At 42.6% G+C, this 26,561-nt stretch overlaps 1 protein-coding gene across 2 annotated transcripts in view; it reads right to left on the bottom strand.

Annotated features, from left to right (window-relative positions):
• Positions 1-26,561, bottom strand: part of GABRA5 (gamma-aminobutyric acid type A receptor subunit alpha5) — a 99,594-nt gene that overhangs the window by 57,216 nt on the left and 15,817 nt on the right. For both annotated transcript variants that reach the window (XM_061626946.1, XM_061626945.1), the window contains exons 2-4: positions 16,250-16,371; positions 13,816-13,883; positions 13,478-13,698 (exon numbers count right to left, since the gene is read on the bottom strand). In XM_061626946.1, the coding sequence (XP_061482930.1) occupies positions 13,478-13,698; positions 13,816-13,883; positions 16,250-16,371 (411 nt within the window). The remainder of the gene's footprint in view (positions 1-13,477; positions 13,699-13,815; positions 13,884-16,249; positions 16,372-26,561) is intronic.

Below are 26,561 nucleotides of genomic sequence, written 5' to 3'. Positions count from 1 at the left end.
ATAAAGTTTAATGTACCATGATTTCTCTGCAAACTTGTAGAGGAACTGCTCACTTGAAATTCCTTCAAATATGTTACTTTCGAAAGCCAAGATTACTACATTTGCTTTTCTTTGATGAAGCACTGAACACCTGTATGGTGTCAACACCAGAGCTTGGAAATAATTAGTTACAAAAAATGAACTACTTGTAATTTATTACTTTTTTGAGGAAAAAGTGGGTACTTTCTTTACATTTTGATTGTAACAGAGTAATGTGACTACTTTTGAGGAGTAACTGTAATGTTTCCAGCATCACTTTTGGGCGTTCCTGGGGGGGAGAGCAGGGGAAGTCTTCTGTCCCTCTGATTTGTGGATGAAAATCATGTGCCTCAAACTGGGTTTCTGTGCAGTGTTGCTCTTCTCTTGTGCACTGTGGGTGTTTAGGAGGCAATAAAGGAGGAGGTAGAGAGCGAGACGGGGGTGGAGTGGAGAAAACAGTTGTTTTAAAAAATGGACGTTGGTGGTGAAGAATGGAGTGGAGGGAGAAAGGAGCTGGAAGGCAAGAACGTGGATGAAGGAGGCAGCAGCGGAATGGAAATAAAGAACTATGGAAGTGAGAAATGATGACGCATGTTATGTGTTAATACTGTGTTTGCACTTGGAACACGAAACGGCGTTTGTCACCCTCCCTGGCTACTTTGCTGCATTTGCAATGTTTTAAATTTTGCACCCCACAAGAAAATGCTTGCTTGGGTGAGTGTCCCTTAGTTGGTGGCTGGGCAGGGTCCATGAGGTGGCTGAGTCAGAGAGATGATGCTTGCTGGCTGAGAGTGTGTGTATGTGTGGAGGGATTTGCACTTGGTTTGATGTGCAAAGATCTGAGTGGTGGCCTCTGCCTCCTTCCCTCTCTCCCTCCCTCACCAGCAAAGAAACCACCACTGCTACTGTGGATAAAAAGAATTCTACTACCTCTCTCTGTGTGTGTATTTATTTTTAATGTTGCTTTAGGCTATTTAGGTGAGCAAGGCCAGCACCTCGTAGACACTCTAGGTTGTTTTTTTAAAAAGTAACTTAACTGAAGTTGTAGTGATTACTTCTGAGTAATGATAAACTAATCAATTCCTTTCAGAACAATTGTAATGGTAATTTATTCCCTTTTGGGGCCATGTAACAGTAATTGTAATTTATTCCTTTTTAAAGTAATCTTCCAAGCTCTGATCAGCACATGTATCAAAGTTAAGAATGAATTTTCACACACACTTGTAGATGCACCAAAGGTGAGTCTTGCAGCATACGAAGTGTACATGCATGGAAAGGCTTCCTTGTACAGGTACCATGTTTTAGAAAACTCATGAACTGTGAGTTCAGTTCTGAGACAACTGCTTCCCGGTTGTACCCTGGTCTCCTTTGTTGTGCCAGGAAAGCTATTAAGAGGTTTCACTTTAAAAACTAAATTAATACCAATAAACATCACTTTTCATAGGGAAATGCTTGACAGCATGTCACATAGGAACTATACATCTCTCTGAACTACAGGTGCAAGAATCAACTGTACAAGCACACAATCTCTGTTCTACAGAAAGGCCATGGGTCAGCCAGCTAACACTGCTTCTGATGGCTCTACCAGCAAATGTCACACACCTTATTTTAGCAGTACATACATTTGCATGAGAAAAGTGAAATAAGATGGATTTGCACAGTTGGGTGGAGGTCTAAAACTGTTGCAAGGCTCATGCCACATTATACTCTTCCGTTTTGAAATGGAACCAGCTTGAAAAGATTGAAAGAATATATTTTTCAACTTTTTTAACAAACTAGGGAAGAAATGACCGCCAGACATGCAAGCACATGCAAGCAAACACAATATTCCAGCTCCCTATTGCCTGGGCTAAGTTGGTAAGGTCCCATTAGGCGTCCTGGGCCTTGGAGAGCCAGCTCACTCACCTCTCTGCTCTTCTCAGGTCCTGCCCTGGGCTCAGCTAGGCTGCTGTGCTGTCTAGGCCCCAAAGCCTAGGCACACCCACCAGATACACCCACCACCTAGAGAGGCAGGCTAAGCACTAGAGGGGAGGGGGATATCAGTGTTGCCAACAAGATTTTTTCTCCCCACCAGTCCCACGCCCCAAATCCACCAAAATCTGACCTTAACCCACTCGACACCATGTTTGATAACATTTTTGCATTATTGTGAATCACTGTTATGAGGAATTGCTTAACAAGGTGGGTAATAGAATTTAAAAGTACTAGCAACCTTTGGTGTGCTGTATTTAAGTTTGGAACTGCAGATATATGTGTGTGTGTGTCTCTTAGGTCTGAGAGAACTATGGAGGTTTTGCATGCCTGTTTTTTTTTTGTTTGTTTGTTTAGTTTTAAAAATGCTGTTTGTGTGTTTGGTTGGCTGCTCTGAGAACAGGATGCTGGACTAGATTGGCCTTTGTCTGATCCAGCAGGCTTTTCCTGTTATTATTATAAGATGTACTATTTATACAAAGGATACCCATTGTGGAATCACCTTATTAAATACAAACAGAGGTTCCTCATTGGTGAGGCAGGTGCACTCTGTGCATGCTCAGGCCATTTATTTCTGAGATTTATAGTTCCTAATCATGTCTTCTTTGGTGGTGCTTAGGCTGCATTACACTTTGATTGGATAGAATATTGCTTGTACATTTTCTTTCTCAGTAAGCCAGTCGGCAAGAACCTCCTTGTCTTTATACCTTTAAAAAACAAGCACACCAGAGGATCTGGAGACTTGACATAAAAATCCTCCTCTCTGCCACTGGCTCATTTTGTTCTTTTGGGTAAACTACTCTGGTATCCTTTCAATCAAAGGGATAGCCAACTAGCCATGGCAGCAAAAATGGAACAATAGTCAAGTAGCACTTTAGACACAGGATCAGAAATGCAAACAGTGAAAAATACAGGGGGGGAAATGAAATGGACTGCCTTTAAGTCGATCCCAACTTATGGCGACCCTATGAATAGGGTGTTCATGGTAAGTGGTGTTCAGAGGGGGGTTACCACTGCTTCCCTCTGAGGCTAGTCCTCCCCAGCTGGCTAGGGCCTGCTCAGCATGCCACAGCTGCACAAGCCAGCCCCTTCCTTGTCCACAACTGCCGGCTGGGGAGCAACTGGGCTCCTTGGGACTATGCAGCTTGCCCACGGCTGCACAGGTGGCAGGGCACATAACCCCTGAGCCACTCACTGTGGGGTGATCTTTAGCTGGCCCTTGACACCCAGGAGACACGAGCGGGGATTTGAACTCATAGACTCTGTATTACCAGCCAGGCTTTCCTCCCCAATAAATAAATAGATTTTTTTTAAAAAAATAGATTTTGGCTAGACAATTTCATGAAATACATAATAGCAGGGCGGGGGGGATGAAATTGAAGTATTTGTAAAAACTGCCAGATTCTGACCATAAAATGTTTTGCATCCACTTGATTTCCCACTACCCACTACACAGGAAAATTCACCACCAGACATGCACCTAAAAACCTAGATTTTAGTGGGAAAATCATTAAATTGGCAATCATGGGGGAGATGCTTTGCAGTGTCTTTCCCGCCTTGCCTTCCTCAAATTGCAAACCCATAGGTTTGCCAAGTCCCTCCTCCATCCATCAAGACTTGTGTTCACTTCATTCATACTTGTAACTCTTATATTTGCTTTGTTTGGTACCTATCCCCTTTTATCCATGAGACAAAGATACTGTGGATTCTTGAGAAGAACTTTATTGATCACATCCCATCACATTCTTGGCCTAATCCCCCCTGCCCATTTTCCTCTCCTCCCAGCTCCTCCCCTCAACTACTGGGCCCTGCTCAAGACAATCTTCTTAAACTCAAACTTATTATTAACAGAATACAACACTGTGTTCGCATTCCCTTGGTAACTTTGCCCTGCCCCTCCCTTTGGAGGCCTAAACTGTATTTCTAGAAGCTCAACTGAAGTTTTAAGTTACAGCAATGCTAGAAATTTGGGGACTGAATGAAAATTTCATTTGGGGATGCAGAATTATTATTTCGGGTGGGAATGCCCTCATTTCCCCCCCCCCAATCGCTATACTCCTGTCTGAGGTCTTTGGAGGGCAATCTGGGGATATGGATGATATAAATTAATATTGAAATGAACGGGTTAGATTCCCACTCTTGCAGATGTTCTGCAAATGGCAGAGCCCCACAGAGCTTTGCATTACTGCAATTTTCTGTACTACAAAACTACATATTTACAACAAATCCATCAAGACATTCAGGGTTTCAAAAATGTTTTTTGAGAAGTTTTGGTCAATGGTTTAGATTGTACATGGGCAGCCTGTGGTTCCCCAGCTCCCGCTCTGCACCCTTGCTCTGGTCTCCCAACCCTCCTTCCACCACTGATGCCCCTCCTCTGCAAAGCCTTAATGACCTTGATCACAGGGCTTTCCAGGAGGACTCAAGCAGAGCAAGTAACTGCAACAGCAGAAGCAGGATGCTGAAAAGGAAGGTCATCCTACAGACACTGCTTAAGGGGGGGAGAGGAGGAATGATCAGTAGCATAGACCAGACACAGAATGCAATGGACAGAATAACCCTTTAGAACACCACTCTAGGTCTGCACTCTGTGGTTTGGTTGCACATGCACAGAAATGATTGCCTTCTGGCCAGACACATATTTCTCCTTTCAGTCCTGCTTTTAAGTTGGAGGCACCTTGTTTTTTGTTTTTGTTTTTAGTGGGGGCTCCTTTTTATCTTGCTGCTGTAGCTGCAAGTTGCTTACTCTGTGCTGTGCACTGAAGGATCTCAGACAGACCCATGGGCTACAGTAATTTGCTGATGGTAAAGAGCCAGGCCATAACAAGGCACATTAAACTTCACGGCTGCAGCAGTTCTATTTTTTCTCTTTAGAGGGGGCTGCCTTTCAGGGCTACACTAAGGTGGCGTACAATATTACAACCATTCAAATCACAAATAACTATCCGGCAACAGCTATCTCACACAGGGCTGCTGATCGTGTGCTTATGTCCTTACATTCATGGCGAATAAGGCTATCAATGGCTTCTAGCCATGACAGCTATGTTCTACCTCCACTGTCAGAGGCAGGATGGCTCTGAATACCAGTTGCTGGGAATTACCACTGGGGAGAACACTGTTGCACTTGGGTCCTGCTTTATGGGCTTCCCAAAGGCATGAGGATGCCAGACCAGATAGGCCTTTGGCCTGATCCAGCCAGGCTCTTCTTACGTTCTTATCACACAACGTGGCTCTGAGTGTGAAAGCAAAACTGACCACACTTTGCTTCATGGGCACTCCTCGCCAAGTTCTGAAGATATTTATATATGAATTTAGATGTTATTCCTATGCATTAAACAAAGCTTGGGGAATTCAAAAGCTGCTGTCAAGGATACCAAAGCGGAAACTTTTAATGCTACGATTGCCTTGAAGCTCCCGTATTATCACCTCTACCTCCTGCCATGCTCTTGTCAGTTTATACCTCTCTAATGTTCAACTTCATTGGTTACCATTAATCCACTGGAAGCATAATCCACAGGAAAAAGAACAGTATGGAGTAAGAAACGTGAATGGGAACAAGGTCACCAAAGGATTCACATGAACTTAGCTTTGAACTGCTTTTCCTGCCTTTCTTTTTTAAAGCAATACAATAGATCACGGGTCTTTTGCATCTCTGTATTCTTTTAACAAAGGAGTTGGGCTGCTGAGGACTCCCGAGTGGCTCCACAGGTCAGTTGGCCTGATCAAATATGGTGAGCCCAAAGTGATGCAGGGTTACTGGTGCTAAGGTACCAGCATCCCAATGCACCAGGAGCAGTCTTGTCTGCTGCCTCAGTGAGGGCAAGGGATCACGAGGATCACACTCAGGAGGCTGGGAGGACAAGAAAGATTGCTGCTGTTTCATGTATAGCAGAGAGAAGGGCATTCCATAATATAGGGGCAATAGCAGAAAATGCCCATTTTCAGGTCACCACCCTGATATTCTGTAGGATGCAGTGCCACAAGCAGAATTTCTTCAGATGACCTAAGCCTCCTATACAGGGGGAGGGGGTGATTCAGGTAATCTGGACCTGAGTTGTGAGTTGTCAGATGAGGGAAGAGAGAGAGAAAGGCTTGGTTAGAGCCACCTAAGAAGTTCACTGCAAAGGCAAGATGTGAACTGGGACTTCCTGACCCATTGCTCAGTCTCTTAGCCACTGCACTACACCAGCTCTTACCTTGTCATTACTAGCAATGAGAAAAGTCTCAGGTAGGAATGGAAACCTGGCATGAATTCATTTTGTTGCTGCAGCCACTGCCAGCTAAGTTTTGCAAAAAGGGAAAGGGATGTCTGCATTAGTGGAACTGTGTTGGTGTTGGCAAACTCATTATGAGCCAGGACCAATCTTCATTTGAGTTTGGGCTTAGTTCCTAATGAATTCAGGAGAGAAGAGATGAACTCATAGTAAGTTCTCTATTACAAGTTCATTCAGTTCAATGTTTGCCACCATTGTTAGTCATTAATCAGCTTTTGCAAACGGTTGTATGCGATATGCATTTCTGTCATTTTCCTTTGGAGTTTTGCCCATGCAATCACACTTCTGATGTGATATTTGCTCCTTTTAAATTATTTCACAACATTTATTTGCAATGAGAATAAAATAATAATAAACAAGCCATAGAGGGGCTTATACTCCACCCCACTGCTGAAACAAATGTCACGGCAACAGTAAGTCTTTCCAATATAGCTACTGTGATGCGTCCTTCCCTGGCTCTCCCTGTCAGGTTCCTACCTGCTCGTGGTTACTGCCTGTCTCTAGGCACCACCAGGGACTCCACCAGTCCGGACCACACTCTCTTATAGTTTACCTATCCCCGCTCTAGCACAGATCTCAACAGATCCCCCTGCTAGGCAACCACCAGTAACGTCCCAATACTAGTATTCCCAGAGACTCTGAATACTGGTATTGTTATTCTCTTCACCGCTGCCACCATTTGTTACAGTTCCCCTTCAGCCTTGGTCATTACCTTACCCTCCCTTCTGGTCTGTGAAACCCCAGCCAAGGATCAGGCCTTTGGTAAACCAAATTAAGTATTTATTACAGATAACAAAGCTAACAAGATTAACAAGATTTCTTCTTAAGGCACATAAGCATATGGTTTTACTCAATACTAATCTGAACTCCACCCCCCTCCTTCTTCACTCTCTCCTGGCAAACAACTCTCTCAAACCCCACCAAGCAATCCACTCTTTCTCTTCTCCCCCCAGATTCCACAATTCACCACCTCACATTCACCCAGATTTACCTGTCATCCTTTAATTTATACTGTCAGCCATTTTAAACATTCAGCCAATCATCAAGCATTCTATTGCCCATTCACTCCCCCTCCTCTTTCACTACTTACCATGTATACTCTAAACAACCAGCACTTACCATATATACACTAATATATAGGAACATCACATTTCCCCCCCCCTTAAACAATGGCAGAGTATTATTCCTGTTCCAGGATTTATACGTCGCGTTAACAAATAAAAGTCTCTATGGGGAAAATGTCTTTCTTTGTTCCTCTGTCTGGTCACGTCACTGCAGTCCCAGCCACTTGCCTGGAAAGTTCATCGGCCAGTACATTGTCCTTGCCTTTGATGAACTGGAAGTCCACTTGATAGTCCTGTAGGGCCCAGGACCACCTCTGCAGCATAGTCTGCATAGTTTTTCATAGTCTGCAACCATAACAAGGCCCGATGATCCGTAGTCACTGTGAATCTTCGTCCCCACACGTATGGGCGCAACTTGTTCAGTCCCCACACGACCGCTAGGCACTCCTTCTGGACCGACGAATAGTTTTTCTCCCTCGGCGTCAGCTTGCGACTCAGGTACGCCACTGGATGTCTGGTGCCTTCTCTCTCCTGCAGCAAGACGACTCCCAGTGCGAGGTCCGACGCATCTGTAGCCACGATGAATGGTTTCTCATAGTCTGGTGCTATTAATATGGGTCCTTGGCACAAGGCTTGCTTCAGTAGATCAAAAGCCTTCTGACATTCATCCGTCCATACCACACGCTCAGAACACTTCTTCTTTGTTAATTCATGCAAGGGGGTTGCTATTTCCCCAAAATTTCTCACAAACTTCCTATAAAATCCAGCCACACCCAGAAATGCCCTTACTTGTTTTTTGGTTAAGGGGATCGGCCACGCTTGTATTGCCTCCACCTTGCTCCATAAGGGGGTGATTTTCCCACTCCCCACCTTATGTCCTAAATAGATTACTTCCTTTAGTCCAAACTGGCATTTCTTAGCTTTTATTGTGAGGCCTGCTTTTCTTAAGGCCTCCAATACTGTTGTCAGGTGTTGGACATGCTCAGGCTCCGACTTGCTAAAAATGGCCACGTCATCGATATAGGCCACTTTAAAATCTGACATGCCTCGCAACACAGTATTGATTAGCCTCTGAAATGAACTTGGTGAGTTCCTTAGTCCCATGGGTAAGGTCACAAACTCATATAACCCATCTGGTGTACTGAAGGCAGTTTTGGCTCTGGATTGCTCGTCTAGTTCCATTTGCCAAAATCCTTTACAGAGATCTAGTGTAGAGATAATGGTTGCTGCCCCCAATAACTCTAACATAGCGTCTACCCTAGGCATAGGATACGCATCTGGGACAGTAATTTTATTGATTAGCCGATAATCAATGCAAAACCTTGTCGTCCCATCTTTTTTCGGAACCAGGACAATACTTGAGGCCCAGGGACTGATGGATTCCCTGATCACTCCTAATTCCAGCATCTCTTCCACCTCCTTTTTGATCTCATTCAAAACTTTCCCATTCGCACGGTACGGAACAGATCTGATTGGGGCATGATCTCCAGTATCAATGGAATGTATAACTATACTGGTTCGGCCAGGTTTGTTGCTAAAGAGATTCCTATAGGTTTTCAAAACTCTCAGAATCTCCTCTTTTACTTCCTCCTTCACCTCCTCTGACCATTCCACTTGATCTACCCCTCCTTTGTCTTTGCTTTCCTGTACCAAATCTGGAAGTTCAGGCCCACTTCCCTCAGGGAATAAGGTAACTTGCAACACCTTTGCATCCCTGGTATGGTAAGGCTTTAACATATTTACATGAACCACTTTGCTTTTGTTTAATTGGTCTGTGGTGATTACATATGTCACTGGGTCAAGCCTTTCTCTGATGGTATATGGTCCTTCCCAGTTAGCCTGTAATTTGTCATGTTTCCTGGGTATGAACGCCATAACCATATCTCCCACATCATACACACGTTCTCTGGCTGTTCTGTCATACCAGTAACTTTGCTTCTCCTGTGCATGACTCAAATTCTCTTTCACTACTTCCATCATTGATGTTAATTTATTGCAGAATTCCAATACAAAATCTACTACAGAAGTTTTGTACTCTCCCAGAGTTCCTTCCCATGAATTTTTTAGCAGTTCCAAAGGTCCCCTCACTTTTCTAGTAAACATTAGTTCAAAGGGTGAGAAGCCTGTTGACTCCTGAGGGACTTCTCTGTATGCAAATAAGAAGCATCCCAAACGTTCATCCCAGTCTTGTGGGTGATCTTGAACATAGCTTCTTATCATGCCCTTCAAAACTCCATTGAATCTCTCAGTTAGCCCATTAGTGGCGGGATGGTAAGTAGTGGTCTTTAGATGTTTTAGACCACAACATTTCCACATACATTGCATCACTTCTCCCATGAATACACTGCCTTGATCTGTCAGCACTTCATGAGGGAAACCCAGCCTCATAAAGATTTTTAATAAAGCCTCTGCCACTACAGGGGCTTCTACAGATCTCAGTGCTTCTGCGTCTGGGTACCTGGTGGCAAAATCCACCACCACCACTAGATATTTCTTGCCATGCCTTGTGGGTTTGGAAAAAGGGCCCACCAAATCTATTCCCACTCTATAAAAGGGTTGTCCAATTATAGGAAGGGGCTTTAAGGGTGCCTTGGTCTTTACTCCACTCTTTCCCACCTTTTGGCATATACCACAAGATGATAGACAATGTTGTTTTACATCCTTGGAGATATTTGGCCAATAATAATGTGCAGCCAATCTCCTCTTGGTCTTTTTTATTCCCAGATGTCCTGCACATGGGACATCGTGGGCTACCTCTAGCAATCTGGTTCTGTATTTGCTAGGTACTATCAATTGCTTCACTGGTTCACATTCATCCTTTCTCTCAGCAGGCATCCACAGTCTATATAAAATCCCATTCTCACACACAACTTGATTCCTCAGTTTGTCAGTGAAAGGAATCTGTTGGGTCAGCGCTTGTTCCTTTATCTGCTTCAGACTTATATCTTTATGCAGCTCTTCCCTGAATTGATCTGCTTCTTCCCCAGAGACCACTTGATACAGTTTGTCTTCTTCAGCAGGTCTGCTAGTGGTTGCTACGGTGACCTGAGGCTGGTTAACAGATTCCACCCTGTTTGTTTCAGCCCCCCTTAATATGGCTTCTTTTTCTCTGCCAATTTGCTGTCTGGTCACTACATATATTTTCCCCTGTGCCCCCATAACATCTCTTCCCAGTATTACTGGTTCTTGTTGCTGGGCATTAATACCAACTTTATATTGGCCCTTTCGGCCTGTCCATTCCATTTTCACTAGGGCCACAGGCAAACTCTCTGGTTGACCCCTCACTCCTTGGATAGTCACTGTTTCCTGAGGTAATATTTCTTCAGATTTTATTAAATCTGGCCTCAGTAACGTCTGAGCGGCACCAGTGTCAAGCAATGCCCAATAAGTTGCCCCTTGTATACTCACTTCCTCTCTCAGACTTGAATCAAGGTCTGTTACTTCTGTCCAGTTTATCTGGCAAAACTGAACCTTTTTCGCTGCTTCTAAAGCCTTGGGCTCTGTTTTCACTGCCCTTGTCTGAGCAGGATTACTAATGGGGTTGGCAACCTCACATTGAAAACGTAGGTGCCCCGGTCTACCACATTTGTAGCATAATTTCTCCTCACTTTTAGGGTACACAGATCCACTCTGGGGTGTCCTGTGCCCTTCAGATTTTAATGGAGGACTCACTCGCTGTAGTACCACATCCCTTCTGCCAGCACTATATGGTCTGGGTTTAAACTCTCTTGATGTTTTCCCCACCCAGCCAGTTCTATTGGAGGCGAAGTGATCCGCCATCTCTGCGGCCTCCTGCACAGATGTAGGGGAACGGTCTTTGACCAGGAGCCTTATTTCTGGTGGTAACTGATGGTATAATTGATCCAGTATCATGAGGCTTTTCACCTCTTCCACTGACTGAGCTTTGGCACTACTCATCCACTTTCCAAATATATCCATCAACTTTGCTCCCAGTTCCACAAAAGACCTCCCTGTCTGTATCTGGCAGTTTCTGAAAAGCTTTCTAAAATGATCAGGCCCCAGTCTGAATCTTTTAAACACTGCTTCTTTGAATTCAGCATAGGTGACGGGACTGTCTGAGGGGAAATATTGGTATACCTCAGCCAATTCCCCTTTAATCAGGTTTGATAAATACTGCATGTATTTATCTTCAGGTAGCCCCCACAACTGAGCTGCTTTTTCAAAGGTGCTGAGGTAAATTTGAGGATCTTGACCAGGCTCATAGACAGCAAAGTCCTTTGGAGTAATTTTTATTTTTGCTCCATCTCTGTCTTTCCTTGTCTCCTCAGAGTGAAATTTCTCTCTATCAAATTTTAACTTTTCTACTTGTAATTCAGCATCCAATGCTCGTTGCTTCTCCCTCTCCTCAAACCCCAATCTCATTCTCTCAATTTCCAACTCCCTCTGTTTTTCCTTCTCTGCACCTTCCATCCTCAATCTCTCAGCTTCCATCCTCAATCTCTCAGCTTCCAACTCCCTCTGCTTGTCTTTTTCCTCAGCCTCCCATCTTAACTTCTCTCTCAAGTACTCTATATAAGCGGGATTGCTTAAATATCCTTCTGGGGTCTCTTCCCTGACAGGTTGTTTTTGCTGGGCAGTAGCAAATCCTATAAGTGCTACCCTCAATTCATCTACCCCTTTACCCTCGTGAGGTAAATTGAATGTTATGCACTTCTCCACCAGCTCCTCTCTTTTCATTTTTATGTATTCAGCCATGGTGTTTGAGTTCACTCGCTCTTTGCCACACACTCTTTGCCAGTCACTCTCACAAGAAATCTTGTTTTGTTATTTCTGTTTGCCACACCACTGTTCTGGATTCTCTAGTATTCGTATCTGGATTCTCTGTTGTTCGTATCCCACCGCTACTGCCACCACATGTGATGCGTCCTTCCCTGGCTCTCCCTGTCAGGTTCCTACCTGCTCGTGGTTACTGCCTGTCTCTAGGCACCACCAGGGACTCCACCAGTCCGGACCACACTCTCTTATGGTTTACCTATCCTCGCTCTAGCACAGATCTCAACAGATCCCCCTGCTAGGCAACCACCAGTAACGTCCCAATACTAGTATTCCCAGAGACTCTGAATACTGGTATTGTTATTCTCTTCACCGCTGTCACCATTTGTTACAGTTCCCCTTCAGCCTTGGTCATTACCTTACCCTCCCTTCTGGTCTGTGAAACCCCAGCCAAGGATCAGGCCTTTGGTAAACCAAATTAAGTATTTATTACAGATAACAAAGCTAACAAGAGTAACAAGATTTCTTCTTAAGGCACATAAGCATATGGTTTTACTCAATACTAATCTGAACTCCACCCCCCTCCTTCTTCACTCTCTCCTGGCAAACAACTCTCTCCAACCCCACCAAGCAATCCACTCTTTCTCTTCTCCCCCCAGATTCCACAATTCACCACCTCACATTCACCCAGATTTACCTGTTATCCTTTCATTTATACTGTCAGCCATTTTAAACATTCAGCCAATCATCAAGCATTCTATTGCCCATTCACTCCCCCTCCTCTTTCACTACTTACCATGTATACTCTAAACAACCAGCACTTACCATATATACACTAATATATAGGAACATCACACTACCTCAGAAGAGAACCAGAGCTTTGAAAGCTTCTGATTTTGATTTAATTCACAAAGACTAAAACAAAGTGTTAGCTCAATCTGAAAAGGGCATCTGCTCAAATGATGCCTCTCTCCTCCACTAGTTGCAGGTTTAGTAGTGTGCTTTCCTTAATTAAATTAGGATTACAAAAAAGACGAGAAAAAGAAAATAAAATCCTAGCCTTTGATTGTTTCATAAGTACCAAACCAGTGACAGATTCAACTTTCTGGCTTAGATCAAAATCAGCAGATCAGCTATAAAAGCTTACAATGGAAAGTGCCAATCTGTCTGGAAAAGAAAAGAAAAGTCTGCATCATCTGCTCTTCAGAATTTTTTTAAAAAGATCAGCATTGTGCAGAAGCTGTATGTTAATTGCTAGCTGTGTAGCATGGTTATGCCTTCCTCTTTCTTTTGATGTTTTTATCAACATGTGGAAGAGACTTTTCCCTTGACTCTTCTGTGAAGAATGCAGGGCAGTACAAGTGGGGACCTATCGCAGAATGTGAATGAAAAGAAATCCCCAAGCAACACCCTCACCTCATTGTATAGAGAAGGGTCCCGTCATCCTCAAGGCGCAGAAGCTTGTTAGGAGTGGTCATGTTGTGGGCAATAGATTTTTTACCATTATGGAAAAAAGTGTCCGGAGTCCAGATCTTACTGGCAAGGAGATTGTTCAGAGGGAGTCGTTGCATTGGGCCTTTAAATCGAAGCCTTTCGTCTTTCCAGCTTTGTCGGAAGAAAACATCAATAGTATATTCCTGGTGTAAAATGGAGACAATCATGTAAGTGTCATAGCTTATACGAACAGATAAATCCTCCAAGGTCATCTAGCAATAGCAGCAGGAGATATTTCGAATCTTTCTGTTGCAACCTACCATTTCAGTGTCTGACACGGGACCAAAGCTGGTGACAAAGATGTCTGTTTTCACCTCTGTTATTCTTTCTACAACAAAGAAATGTAAACAATAAATCAGTGACTGCTCCATCAACAGGCAATTTTCTTCTAGGAACACCTAACCTTATTACATTAGTGAGGCTTCAGTGATATCCTGAGCATACCACTTAATGCTATACAGCTTCTGGGCAATGACCATAACATTTCTATGCTAAGTACAGGATTTGGCACTTATATGTTACAGAAGCAGCAGCAACAGATCACCTAGCCTACAAGACCAACACAAGGGAGGAAGTCTGGCACTTCAGTGGGACTAAACAGATATAACTAGGCGCAGGATGCTCATTCAGGAGCTCTAAGCATGTGATGCCCCTGAATGTTGTGGGCTGCTTCAATAAATGTGCAAAGTGGGATGCAACTGCAGAGTTGCCTCTCTATTGAAATAAATGGGGCAGCTTTACAGGTCAAGTAGCTGTGTGCCCCCATTAGCAGCCCAGTTCCACAACAATCAGTTAAGTGGCATGAAAGTGTCAAGTGTTAAGTGACAACGAAGATAAGAATTATGTCTAGACGGCTTCAAAAATAGCTGGACTGATAATATTAAATTATAACCTTTAACAATGTCTAATTTTACAGGGTGGCTGCATTTGCTAGTATTCATGTGGATTTGATGAAAACTGTTGGTCTGATCTTCCAATAGAGTAATTATGGAATTTTTCAACACAGTTTAAATCTCACTCAGGATTTTTTTCTTAAGGATTTTATTTTATTCTCTCTTGCTTCATAGAAAGATAGCTTCATGATAAATCCTAGGACGTTAAGACAAGGGGGAGTTTTGCCAACTATATAAATGTGACTTAGTAATTTAGATATTTACACCATAAATCTTGTCAGATAAAAGAAAATCCTGCAAATCTCTAGAAATCCTGGAGATTTTCTTTTTCTTGCTCCTACGTTTGAGGGCAATATAACATACAACCTGGTGCATGTGCTAAGATACTTAGATAAACGATTTGCAAGATATTAGATTTTGAGATTCAAGGGATAATTGATCAGTAATGAACTAAAAATGGATATATAAAAATGTCCAATACTAAACGGAAGAGTCTACTCCAGAGATAAAGTGCATATGAAGACGCTGGGGTCAAACTCCCCTTCTTTAGGGGTTGAAGCTGGGGATGTGGAGTATGAGAGAGAATTACTCTTGGGGCCAGCCCCAGATGTACATAACCAACCAGAAGCATTTGCACAGGAAGTGTACCTCGTCTTACTCAGAGAACTACAGTTCAGAAGCTCTAGTGTAACCACAGTCCATGATTCCTAAAGCAGGTTGGGTCCCTTCAAATTAAGAGGCTCCTCTCACCAAAGGTGTGTTAGCCATTGGGACAGATCTGTAGCTCCTATTTAAGGCTCATTCTGAAGATGGCTGCTGCTAAAGAAACATCTGACCTTGCTTGCTCCCTTATTTATTTGTTTGCTTGTTTATTTATACATATTTATGTCCCACCCTTCTTCTCAGGAGGAGTCTCCAGCCTGAGGCCTGCATGGAGCTGTCCATGGTACTATTGAGACCTGTATCTGGGTACTTCAACCATCTTAAAGCATTGGTTCTTAACCTTTTTAGAGCCATGGACCACTTTGAGAATGTGATGGAAGCTATGGATCCCCCCCAAATTGTTTTTTAAGCTCTGTTCACAGACCCCCTGAATTTTATCCATGAACTTAGGTTGTAGGTGGCTACCAGGGATGCCACCTTCTCAGTGGTAGCATCTTGACAGTAGAACTCACTCCCTGCACCTAATCATCTGGTGCCTAATGGCCTTTAGGAACCAGCTGAAAGCCTTTTTTTTACTTGATCATTCAGTGGTCTTTAACTTTGACAGGTCAGTCTGTTAGTCCATCTCCGCTATGTTATGGTTGGTGTTGTTTAATTGTTTGATTCTGTTTTTTTATTATTGTTTCACACCTATATTCAGGCTTCTTTGAAAATGTGGTATGTAAACATTTTAGCTAAATAAATAAATATTATGGTAGGTGGCTTTCATACAGTCTTGCAGCAGAGACATCTCCACTTACTTTCAATCAGAGCTTCCCTCCCCCCCCCCGGCACTTCCCTGTCTTCTTGCAAAACTGACGTACACACAGTGGAAGTGACCTGATTTCTCTGTGACTGTTCTGAGCATAGCACGACAGATTACAAGTGCCGTGGACTGGGGATACTCTTTACGCTGGTTTGCAAATGGAAAAAAAATCACATACAATGAGAGGAAACTCTCTGCTCTTGGCTCCCCTTTGGGGAATCTCCTCATTTCCTTCCACTGTTCTCTGCACCCATTTTCTCTCTTATTGGGACACGACTTCCTGCTGTTTTAAGCATCTGTCACTACAAATACTTGTAGGAATATCTCTCCTACCTCCCAGGCCTGGACGAAGCCTATTATCATATCCATCCAGCAGGCCATCCAGAATCCTTGTGAATATGGTGATGTTATCATTGGCATCATATTTCCCTGAAGCTGTTGGCATCTGTGAGAAGCTGTTAAAAACAGTGAGGACATATCATTAAAAACTGGGAGAATTATTACTATTACTATACTATTACTATTATCATCATCATCTTCACTTTCTATGAGGCATGCTAAAGTGATTTACAGTATAATAACAGATATAAAACAATTGCATATATAAAAACAGTAAAAACAATTGCACATATCAAAACTTTTTTTTTAATTACAAATATAAAAACAGTTTAAAACACACACACACATAAAATCAATTCAAATCCAAGGCAGATACCAAATGGGATAAAGATTAAAAGAGGGTTGTTGAAAGAGGAATGTATTTAGCAGGCACTGAAAAGACAACAGAGAAGGCACCTGTCTTATATATAGTGGGAGAGATAGGTGCCACTGCCTAAAGTCCTGACTCTGATACTGTGCAGAACAGACTTCCTGACAGTATAGTATCTGCAGGATGCCTTCTCCTGCAGAATTCAGTGATCAGTTGGATATGTAGGAGATGAGATGATCTTTTAGGTATACTGGTTCCAAGCTGTCTAGGGATTTGTACACCAATACCAGAAGCATGGACCTAGGTCAGTTGGCTGCCAGTGTAATTCTTTCAGCAGTGATGTAATATCTTCCTGGAGACGCCTGATTTGACTACGTTGATGCATCTCTTAGTTACATCCCATTTAGATTACTGTAACATGCTCTACATGGGGCTGCCTTTGAAGAGTGTTTGGAAACTTAAACTGGTACAAAGAGCTGCAGCCAGAGTGCTAACTGGGGCTGGTTACAGGGACCATACAACCCCCTTGTTATGACAGCTCCACTGGCTGCCAGTTTGTTTCTGGTCATAATTCAAAGTGCTGGTTTTGACCTATAAAGCTCTATACGGCCTAGGTCCAGGCTATTTGTCAGACCGTATCTCCCCATATGAGCCTGCCTGGGCGTTGAGATCCTCAGGAGAGGCCCTTCTCTCAGTCCCAACACCTTCGCAAGCGTGATTGGTGGGGATGCGAGATAGGGCCTTCTTGGTGGCTGCCCCCAGGTTCTGGAACTCTCTTCCTAGGGAAGCATGAATGGCCCCTTCCTTGCTATCCTTCCGTCGGCAGGCAAAGACTTTTTTATTCTGACAGGCTTTTGGACTAGAAGATGTTTAAGATAGGGCCTCATAAGGTCTGTTGTATTGTTTTATGTTCCTATTGTTAATGTTTTAAATTGTCTTAGTATTTTAAGTGTATGTTTCATGGTTTTAATGTCGTGAATAGTTTAATTCTATTTTAATTGTATATTTTTGTATGTTTTTTTTACCTATGTGCAGTTTTTATTTGTAAGCCGCCCTGAGTTCCAGTTTTGGAAAAAGGGCAGGGTAAAAATAAAGATTATTTATTTATTTATTTAATATGATGGCAATATTCCACCACAGTGAACAGTCAAGCTGCCTCATTTTGCACTAGATGCGGCTTCCAGGGCAGTCTCTAGGGCAGCCCAACATAGAGCACATTGCAGCAATCCAATCTGGAGGTTACCATCACATGGACAACAGTGGTCAGGCTATTTCGATCCAGAAACAGCTGTAGCTGTCTTACCAACCAATGGTGGTAAAAGGCACTCCTAGCCACAGAGGTCAACAGGGGCTCTAGTATCCCCCAGAAGGTGAACCTGCTCCTTCAGGGGAGTATGACCTCATCAAAAGCAGACCATTGACCAATTATCTGGACTCGGTGCTTCTGTCTTGCCAGGATTCAGAGTCAGTTTATTGCATTGGGGACAGGATGGTATCCTGTAGCACCCACAACACAACTGCCAGGGAGCCAAGAGATAATCACCAAATGCTATTCTCTGAAACTGATCCTGGAGATAGGACAAGAACCACTGTAAAACAGTGCTCCTAATATCCATCTCACAGAATTGCTTCAGGAGGATAGCATGGTCAATGGTATCAAAAGCCACTGAGAGATCAAGTAAGAACAGCAGGGTCATGCTCCCCCTATCATTCTCTCAGTAAAGGTCATCAATCATGGTGACCAAGGCCAAAACAGTCCAATAACCATGCCTGAACCCTGACTAAAAAGGTTCAAGATAATTGGTTTAATCCAAGAGTATTTGCAGCTGTCACTCTACCACCCTCTCAATCACCTTTCCCAGAGAGGAATTTGTGACTAGGCAGTAGTTGTCACAAACCAATGGGTCCTGGGGGGGCTTTTTCAGGAATGGTTAAATCACAGCATCTTTCAAGATGGCCAGGACCACTCCTTCCTGCAAGGATGTGTTAAAGGATGGATCCACTCGGTCATACTTCCATCAGCCAAGAGGGACAAGGGTCAAGAGAACACGTCTGGCCACATAATCACAAGCACCTTGTCCATGTCACAAGGCTACAGCAACTGAAACGGATCCCATAGTGTTGCAGCAGATATTACATTGGACACCTCACTGGAGACTGCAGTGGATGTGGCATCAAGATTGCTACAGGTGTGAGCAACTTCATCCTCAAAGTGCCTTGCATACAAGTCACAGTGAGCTTCTGAAGGGTCTGAAGGGAAATGTCATTGCCTGGAGCAGATATCAGCAGACCCCAGATAATGCAAACAAGCTCCACTGGATGGCTACTTGAGGATGCTTTGGAGGCAGAGAGGTGGGGCTTCTTCGTTGCCCTCACCAGAGCTTGGAAAAGTTACTTTTTTGAACTACAGCTCCCATCAGCCTAATCCAGTGGCCATGTTGCCTAGGGCTGATGGGAGCTGTAGTTCAAAAAAGTAACTTTTCCAAGCTCTGGCCCTCACTACCATGTTGTAGACATGATTATGTACTTTCACTTGTGTACGGTAGGCTTTGCAGCATATCTTTTGCCAGTTGTGCTCTAACCATCATCCAGCCTGTTTCATCACTTGAAAGTCTTTGGCATATCAAAGTGCAGTACATGTTCTGCAATGCCAGAGAGGGTGCTGAGGAGTGACCATGTGAAGAGTCTGATGCATCTCACTATTCCATAGTACAGCAAGGCTTCAACTTGTTCTACCTTTATTATTAACTATCTGTTCTGCCTGTATTACCTGTTCTATCCACTGGGGAAAAACCACAAGGTATCCAGGAATCCATTGGATTCCATTAGTCCCTGGTGGTGGACCATCCAAATTGGTCCACCATCCTTTTAGATGACTAAAGGATTAAAGGTTGTCCAGATCTCATAAGCAACTGAGATTGAATAATTAAAATCTTGTGGACAGAAGAAACATGCACTGTCTTGGCTGTCCTTATACTTTATTTGTAGAGGATTTCTACCACTATGTCACACCATCATGCCTTTTCCTCTAGTTACCCCATAACATTGGAACACACACAGCACACTTCGCAACATCTATTACCATCATCACAATAAGTGTTTAAAGACTTTCTCCATGCTCAGGGCTTCTGTGGACAATTTGCCTTCTCTGTCCTAGAGGTGGACAGAAAGTATATCAGGATCTACTGGTAGATCCCCCCTCTAAGATGCACACCTTAACGTGGTGAGGGGTTTGAGAGTGCTGAAGAATCTGAGAGCAATGCCATCAGGAGTCTAGACCAAGAGGCTAGACTCCTAGCAGGGGCACCCAAGGTGGAATGGTCAAAGCTGAGACTAGACTAAGATGTATCCACACTCAGAGGAAAGCACATACAGACCATGGCATTCCCAATCTCTATGTTAGGATGTGAAAGTTGGACAGTGCAAAAAGTGGATAAGAGAAAAATCAATTCATTTGAAATGTGGTGTTGGAGGAGAGCTTTGTGCATACCATGGACTGTGGAAAAGACAAATAATTGGGTCATAGAACAAATTAACCCAGAACTGTCACTAGAAGCTAAAATGGTGAAACTGAGGTTATCATACTTTGGACATATAATGAGAAGACATGATTCACTAGAAAATACAATAATGCTGGGAAAAACAGAAGGGAGTAGAAAAAGAGGAAGGCCAAATAAGAGCTGGATTGATTCCATAAAGGAAGCCACAGACCTGAACTTACAACATCTGAACAAGGTGGTTCATGACAGATGCTCTTGGAGGTCACTGATTCATAGGGTCGCCATAAGTCATAATCAACTAGATCCAGTGGTAGCTGGTGCCCATTGGGACTGGTGGGGCAGAAGGCAGGGAGACCAACAGTAGGCAGAGGCAGAGCCAATGACAGGCAGAGCCACCTTCTGGACTGGTTGTAAATAAGAAGACAGGCAAATGGGGGCTGTCTGAGGGCAGCCTGAGGTTGATGGGACGGTGCCCTATTCACTCTAATGGAACAGCCTCTACTGGGTAGATCATAATTTACAGTAGATCATCAAGACTCCCAGTCATTTAACAATAGCAATGAGAAAAGGAATTATTACTCTTCCTCTTCCTCCTCCTCTTCCTATTACTATTATTGTTATTACATTTATTATCCACCATTCATCAGCATGTCCTAGGGCGTGTTACAACAGCTTAAAATTTAATATTAAAAACATGTAAAACAAATTACAATCACAGGAATAGGGTGGGTCCTGAAAACACAGATTTCTAGTGTCAAAGGCCAGGATAAAGAGGCACATCTTCAGCATTCACCAAAAACTGTACAGTGAAGGTGTCAGATGCACCTTGGTGAGGAGGGAATTCCACAGCATAGGGACTGCCACAGAGAATTCCCTCTCCCTGGCCATCACCCCCCGAGCTTCCAAGGGTGGCAGAACTACCAAAAGGGCTCCTTCTGTTGATCTCAACACCAGAGAGGGGTGGTCTTTTAGATATTTAGGACATAAGTCATTTAGGGCTTTAAACACTAGTGTGAGCACCTTGAATTGGGCCCTGAAACAAACTGGCAACCAATGAGCTATTTTAGAACAGGGCTTATATGAGTTCTAAAGGGGACCCCAGCCACTAATCTGCCTGCTGCTAAATTAGATTGCTGAAATGAAATGGGGGGAAAACTGGAGAGGAGAGACTCAGAGTGGATTTTTTTGTTTGAAAGGGTTTGTGAGTTCAGTTCCAATATTGACAACAAATTCCTGGGCTGAGCATCTGCTCAGAGGCACCCTGTCCCTTTATTCTAAGTGTATGTTGCCCCACCCAGCCATTACCTTTCACGCAGTTCTAGTAAAAAACAAAACACAAACAAAGTAGATCCCACAAACCTGAAGTCTGTCCACCCCTCTCCTCTTTCCCCTCCATTTTTGTCTCCTTCCCTTCAGTGTTGTGTCTACTCGTTCCATAAAGTGCAGGTGATGTGGGAAACTGGTGTGTGGAGTGTCCTACTTCTGACCTGCTGGCGTGAGGGGCTCACATGACTGAACACTCCTCCATGCCAGCAATGGAAGGGTCCATCCATTTAGGTTCTCTCGGTTTCTCATTTTTCCAATCTGAAATTCCATTCTCCACATTCCTGCAGCAATCTGTGTTTTTTTAAAGATCCTCATGAAAATTCTTCCGCATTTGATTATCCCAATGAACACCTTTTTGCAAGCAATTTCTCATATTTTGTATTTTTTTTACTAATATATTCATTTTTATACACATTTTTACCTAGTCTATGGATTTTTTGTAAGCATTGCCTGGTTGAAGAACTTTATCACAAAATTCAGATAATTGCAGATCTTGAGGGACAGTGGTGTTTCAGGTGTCACTATTTTGGAAAGTGTGAATTTATAGATTCACTTTTAAATGCAAAATGAATCAAATTTCTCCCCCTGGTCCATGTTCACACACAAACACATTCTTTTCACAAAGAAAACAAATATATTACTGAGAAGGCTTAGCTAACCAGCCCTTCTCCCTGACATGCTACTTTTACATGCAATGGGATTTTTGGGGATACAGGATAGTTTGAGATAGTACAATCCAGAGATAGATATATTTCCCACACCTGTTATTTGTAAGAACTAGGCCTTAGATTCTAAGCCAAAGGACAAGAACATACTCTTTTTAATCTCTGTAAAGTGATGAGGCTCTTTCTCCCCACCCCCCAGAACAATGTTGAAAACTTTCATTTTTCTGGTTTAACATTATATTGCTCACCAAGTTCCACCACAAATTCCTAGACTATTGCATTCCCTTCATTCCTCTTCTGCTAGAGGCTGGCCAGTCTCCAGAATCTGAGGCGAGGAAATGGAAAATGTTGTGGCACAAAATTGCAGATTAGTAGCCAGTGGGTCAAAGGAGTTCTTCCCTGATTTGATTATACTCATCATCAACAAGGCACGTTAATTACGTTAATTAAGCTGGAAGATCAAATTCTGCCATCTGGTACGCAGTCTTTAGCAAAATCTGAATCCTGCAGAATTGTCATTACTAGCAGTGATGGCAACAATGGTATGTAATGCTGAGCAAAGCCATAATGGAAGCTAGATCTTATGATGTCCAGACCCATAGCCATTCTCCCTTAACATGGACAAGAAACATCACTATTGGGGTGGTGGAGGGAACAGGATCTTCCAAAAAGCTACTACAACCTTCATAATTATTTTCTCCTCCCATTATGTATGCATATGGTCGAAAAACGAAATTTGCTTAGAAATTTAGAAATAGTGAATACAGACTAGTGACAAAAGTAACTAATGTATTTTACTGTTCCACTAGTCAGGCTGAACATGGGAGAAGCCAAAACTCTTTGTGCAATTTCCCTTCTCTAAGGGCAGTAAAGGGTCACCATAAAACATTTTCCCCAGTGGATGAAAAAAAGAAAGAAATTGTGCTTGTTTTCTAGGATACATTAAGACTGGCAAAAGCTCATGATTCTTGTCTAATCCGACACTCTCCTGCTCCCAGTATTTCTTGGAAACAATTACTTCCTGTGTTATTTAATATAATACAGCACTACATTGTAAAACTATCTAAAAATAAAAGTATCCAACGAGCAATTTCAAAAGGGGAGTCTACATTGTTTGGTACTTGGCCATCTGACACATTTCTGGAAGTGTGCTGGTGAATTATCTTTCATTACACAAACTATTTTGCTTTGCAGAGCTTTGTGGCAATTTTAATTCTATTTAAAGCCACATATAAAGAAACAACTTTAAAAAAAAAAACAGAAAAGGGAGGAAAGCTTGGAGCCTAAAATAATTTCTAGTAATTTCTAGTGCCTAATTTAACTTAATGTGCAAGCCTTGCCATCAAGTAACTCGGGTCTCTCTCTCTCTCTCTCTCTCTCTCTCTCTCTCTCTCTCTCTCTCTCACACACACACACACACACACACACACACACACACACACACACACAGAGTCTGTGTGTATAATCTGACAGAATAGAAATGATGTTGAAAATGGTGAATGATTTTGCCTTCCATGTAAGTAATATGAGCCTCCCTTCCTGCCTCCTTGATATCCAGGAGTTTTTTCCCCTGGACATTTCATCTGCCTTTTTTGATGGTCTCAGTGAAGCTGAACTGACTGGACTATTAAATTGTTTTGGCAAGAAATGCAATATGCTTGATTCAGCATAGTTTTACCTTCATGAAATATGTGCTGTTTGCATTTTCTTTTAATTTTTCAAGATTCTCTAAATTTGTGTGTGGGGGGGGAGAACTTGGCACCCAAAGTAACTCTGCCTAGACTCTGATTCCCATCATCAGTTACTATGATTGGTTCAGTAAAAGTCTCTGGGGTAAACATAGCACCAGTTGTGAGTTGGTACTTGGAATGTGTCAACTGCTGCTCTGAAATCTCAAACCTTTCTTATTTCAATTGCTAAATAGAAATAGTGCATTTTTCTTATTGTGCCAGTTGCAAAAACCTATTCTGGGTCACTTTACACATTACCTATTTCTCATACAGAAAATCTTATTGTGTAAGATACTGTAGGAAACTCACACATACATATTATGATACCACACATATCTATTTCACAGATGTACTTTGGGTAGTCCCAACTGGCTATGGCGCCCCCAAGTATGACATCTCTTTGTACAAGGAGTGAAATATATGCATGCATGCTTTTTAAAAGCAACAAAATGAATTTGGACAACCACTTGAGATGGTTACTGTTGTGGTGAAGTCATCACAGGCTAATGTCGTTTGATATGCTATTAATCATAACATTGCTCTGGAATCATAAATGCATGTAGAGATCTCAGCAACCCTTCACTTCAACAACATCACTGAGGCAAGCCAGGAAATGGCAAGTTATGACCATGCCATGTTTTTGTCTCTGTGATGGGTCGAATGCTGGTAACTACATTCAAATATTCACACCAGTGTCACCCATCCCAAAGGGTTGTCTGAATCCACCCTAAAAGTTCAACTCAGGTAGAGGTGATTATTTTACCAGAGTGGAATGTAGATTACTGGAGCATTCGTGATGAATTGCTAGCAAAATGAGCATATAACGGCTTATCCGTGTTCCCACATTTCCCATCATATTATCAGACATATGTGGTAAAGTAGATTCCAAAACTGCATGCAATAAAATAGTGTCAAAACAAACAGATGTCCTCCGTAATCTGAGTGCACTATGACACAAGTTTGTGCTGGAGCTCTCTCCCTGAAAAAGCCTTGCATAGCAGTGCTCATCAGGGCTGGAAACTCAAGGATCAGGTTCAGATCCCATTATGGACTTTCTGATGGCCTCCCTTTCATCTTCAGGATTCACTTCCCTGGTATCTCACCATGCCTGGGCACTTCCATTTGGCTCCAGTACCAATTGTGTCAAAGTACTGTGTGCAAGTATCATGGCTACTAGTCTGGATGACTGTACAATACCTCTGGGAACAGAAGAACCATGACTCTGGTTACCAGGTGCTGGGTAGCAACAGCGGGAGAGGGCTATTGTGTGCATGGCTTGCTTGTGAGCAGGCATCTGGTTGGCCACTCTGGGAGCCAGGATGTTGGACTAGCCTATTTAAGTCTATCAATTAGTGTTTGCCTGAGTAACGCTGGTAGAGGAATTTGTAACACTATAGAAAATGATACTTATTACACCTGTATCCTCCAAGAGAGGCGTTTCAGCTGCATTATAACCCTGTATAGTAGGTGAGGTTGAGGAATAGTGACTTGTCCAACGTTAACCAGTGACCTCCATAACTGACCAAGGATTTAAACCTGGATTCTCTACATCCGAATCAAACATTCTGTCTATTGCACCAGACTAGTATATGCCCTGGTTACCTATTTACTTCAATATTTTTCTATTCCACAAGCTTAGCAACACTGAAATAGGAGAAATTTGTATAGTTATTGAAGGGGCTAAAGAAGGGTCCGTCAGTGGCCCCAGACTCTTAGCTTTCATTTTTTAAAAAGTACATTTCTAAGTGATCTGAATCAAAAGATATACACCAATATGTGAGCCCCTTCTCTGCAATTTCTGTGAAATGAGCTAGCTGGCTGTTCCAATCCTCAGTCTTTCAGTCTTTTAGTCAATGAGTGAAGTCAGAGCTGTGATTGACAAGGGATTTGTCAATAGCTGGAAACCCTTACAAGTCCTGAAAAAAGCTGCCTTTTCCTGCATATTGGTTAATGGTGTGTGTGTGAACGTTATATGAGTTGAATAAGCTTAATAGCTTCCAGCAGCAGCACATGTGCCTGCCCACCCACTCTTCTCTCTCTGTGCACATCTAGCATGAGGTCAAAGAAGATCAAAGAAGCACACACAGAACAGTAGGATCTTGATAGGCATGCACAGTAAACAATTTCAGTGATGATAATAAAAGTATACATGCAGGGTTTTTTTTAATTATTTGCAAAACAAATAGCATATTATACATTTTATCAAATAATTTTCTAAAAGAAATAAAAAAGAGTACATGCAGCTTCTGATGCCATTATAGTGTGTTATGGTTATCTAAATATAAGGAGTCACACAAGTTAAAACTTTCCTGGGCTGTGAACAGGGCAGTTTATTTGTCTAATTCATAGTCTGTTTTGAAACCTTTCCAAACATGAGAATTTAATCCTGTACTCATTTTTCTAGGAGTAAATCTGCAGTGCTAATCCCACATGCATTGGAGTAAACCCCATTGAATTCAATAGGACTTACTTTTGAATAGACAAGGTTAGAATTGTGCTGTAAATCAGTGGGACTTTTCAGTAGACAGCATAGGATTATGTTGTTAATCTCTCTGTCTGTTTCTCCAAACCTATTTTCAAGCAATTAGGCAGGATTGCTGTTATTTGGCAGGAAACTAATACTGATTTTTTTTAAAGAAAAAGTTCTACAATGACCAAGTGGTTTTGACAATAAACTGTTATATGAGGAGCATGTGTTTTTACATCTCCAGTGTG

The sequence above is a fragment of the Rhineura floridana genome, chromosome 5 (assembly GCF_030035675.1).
Source record: "Rhineura floridana isolate rRhiFlo1 chromosome 5, rRhiFlo1.hap2, whole genome shotgun sequence".
Lineage (NCBI taxonomy): Eukaryota > Metazoa > Chordata > Lepidosauria > Squamata > Rhineuridae > Rhineura > Rhineura floridana.
The sequence above is the reverse complement of the archived record's forward strand: the minus strand, read 5'-3'. Positions and strand labels throughout refer to the sequence as shown.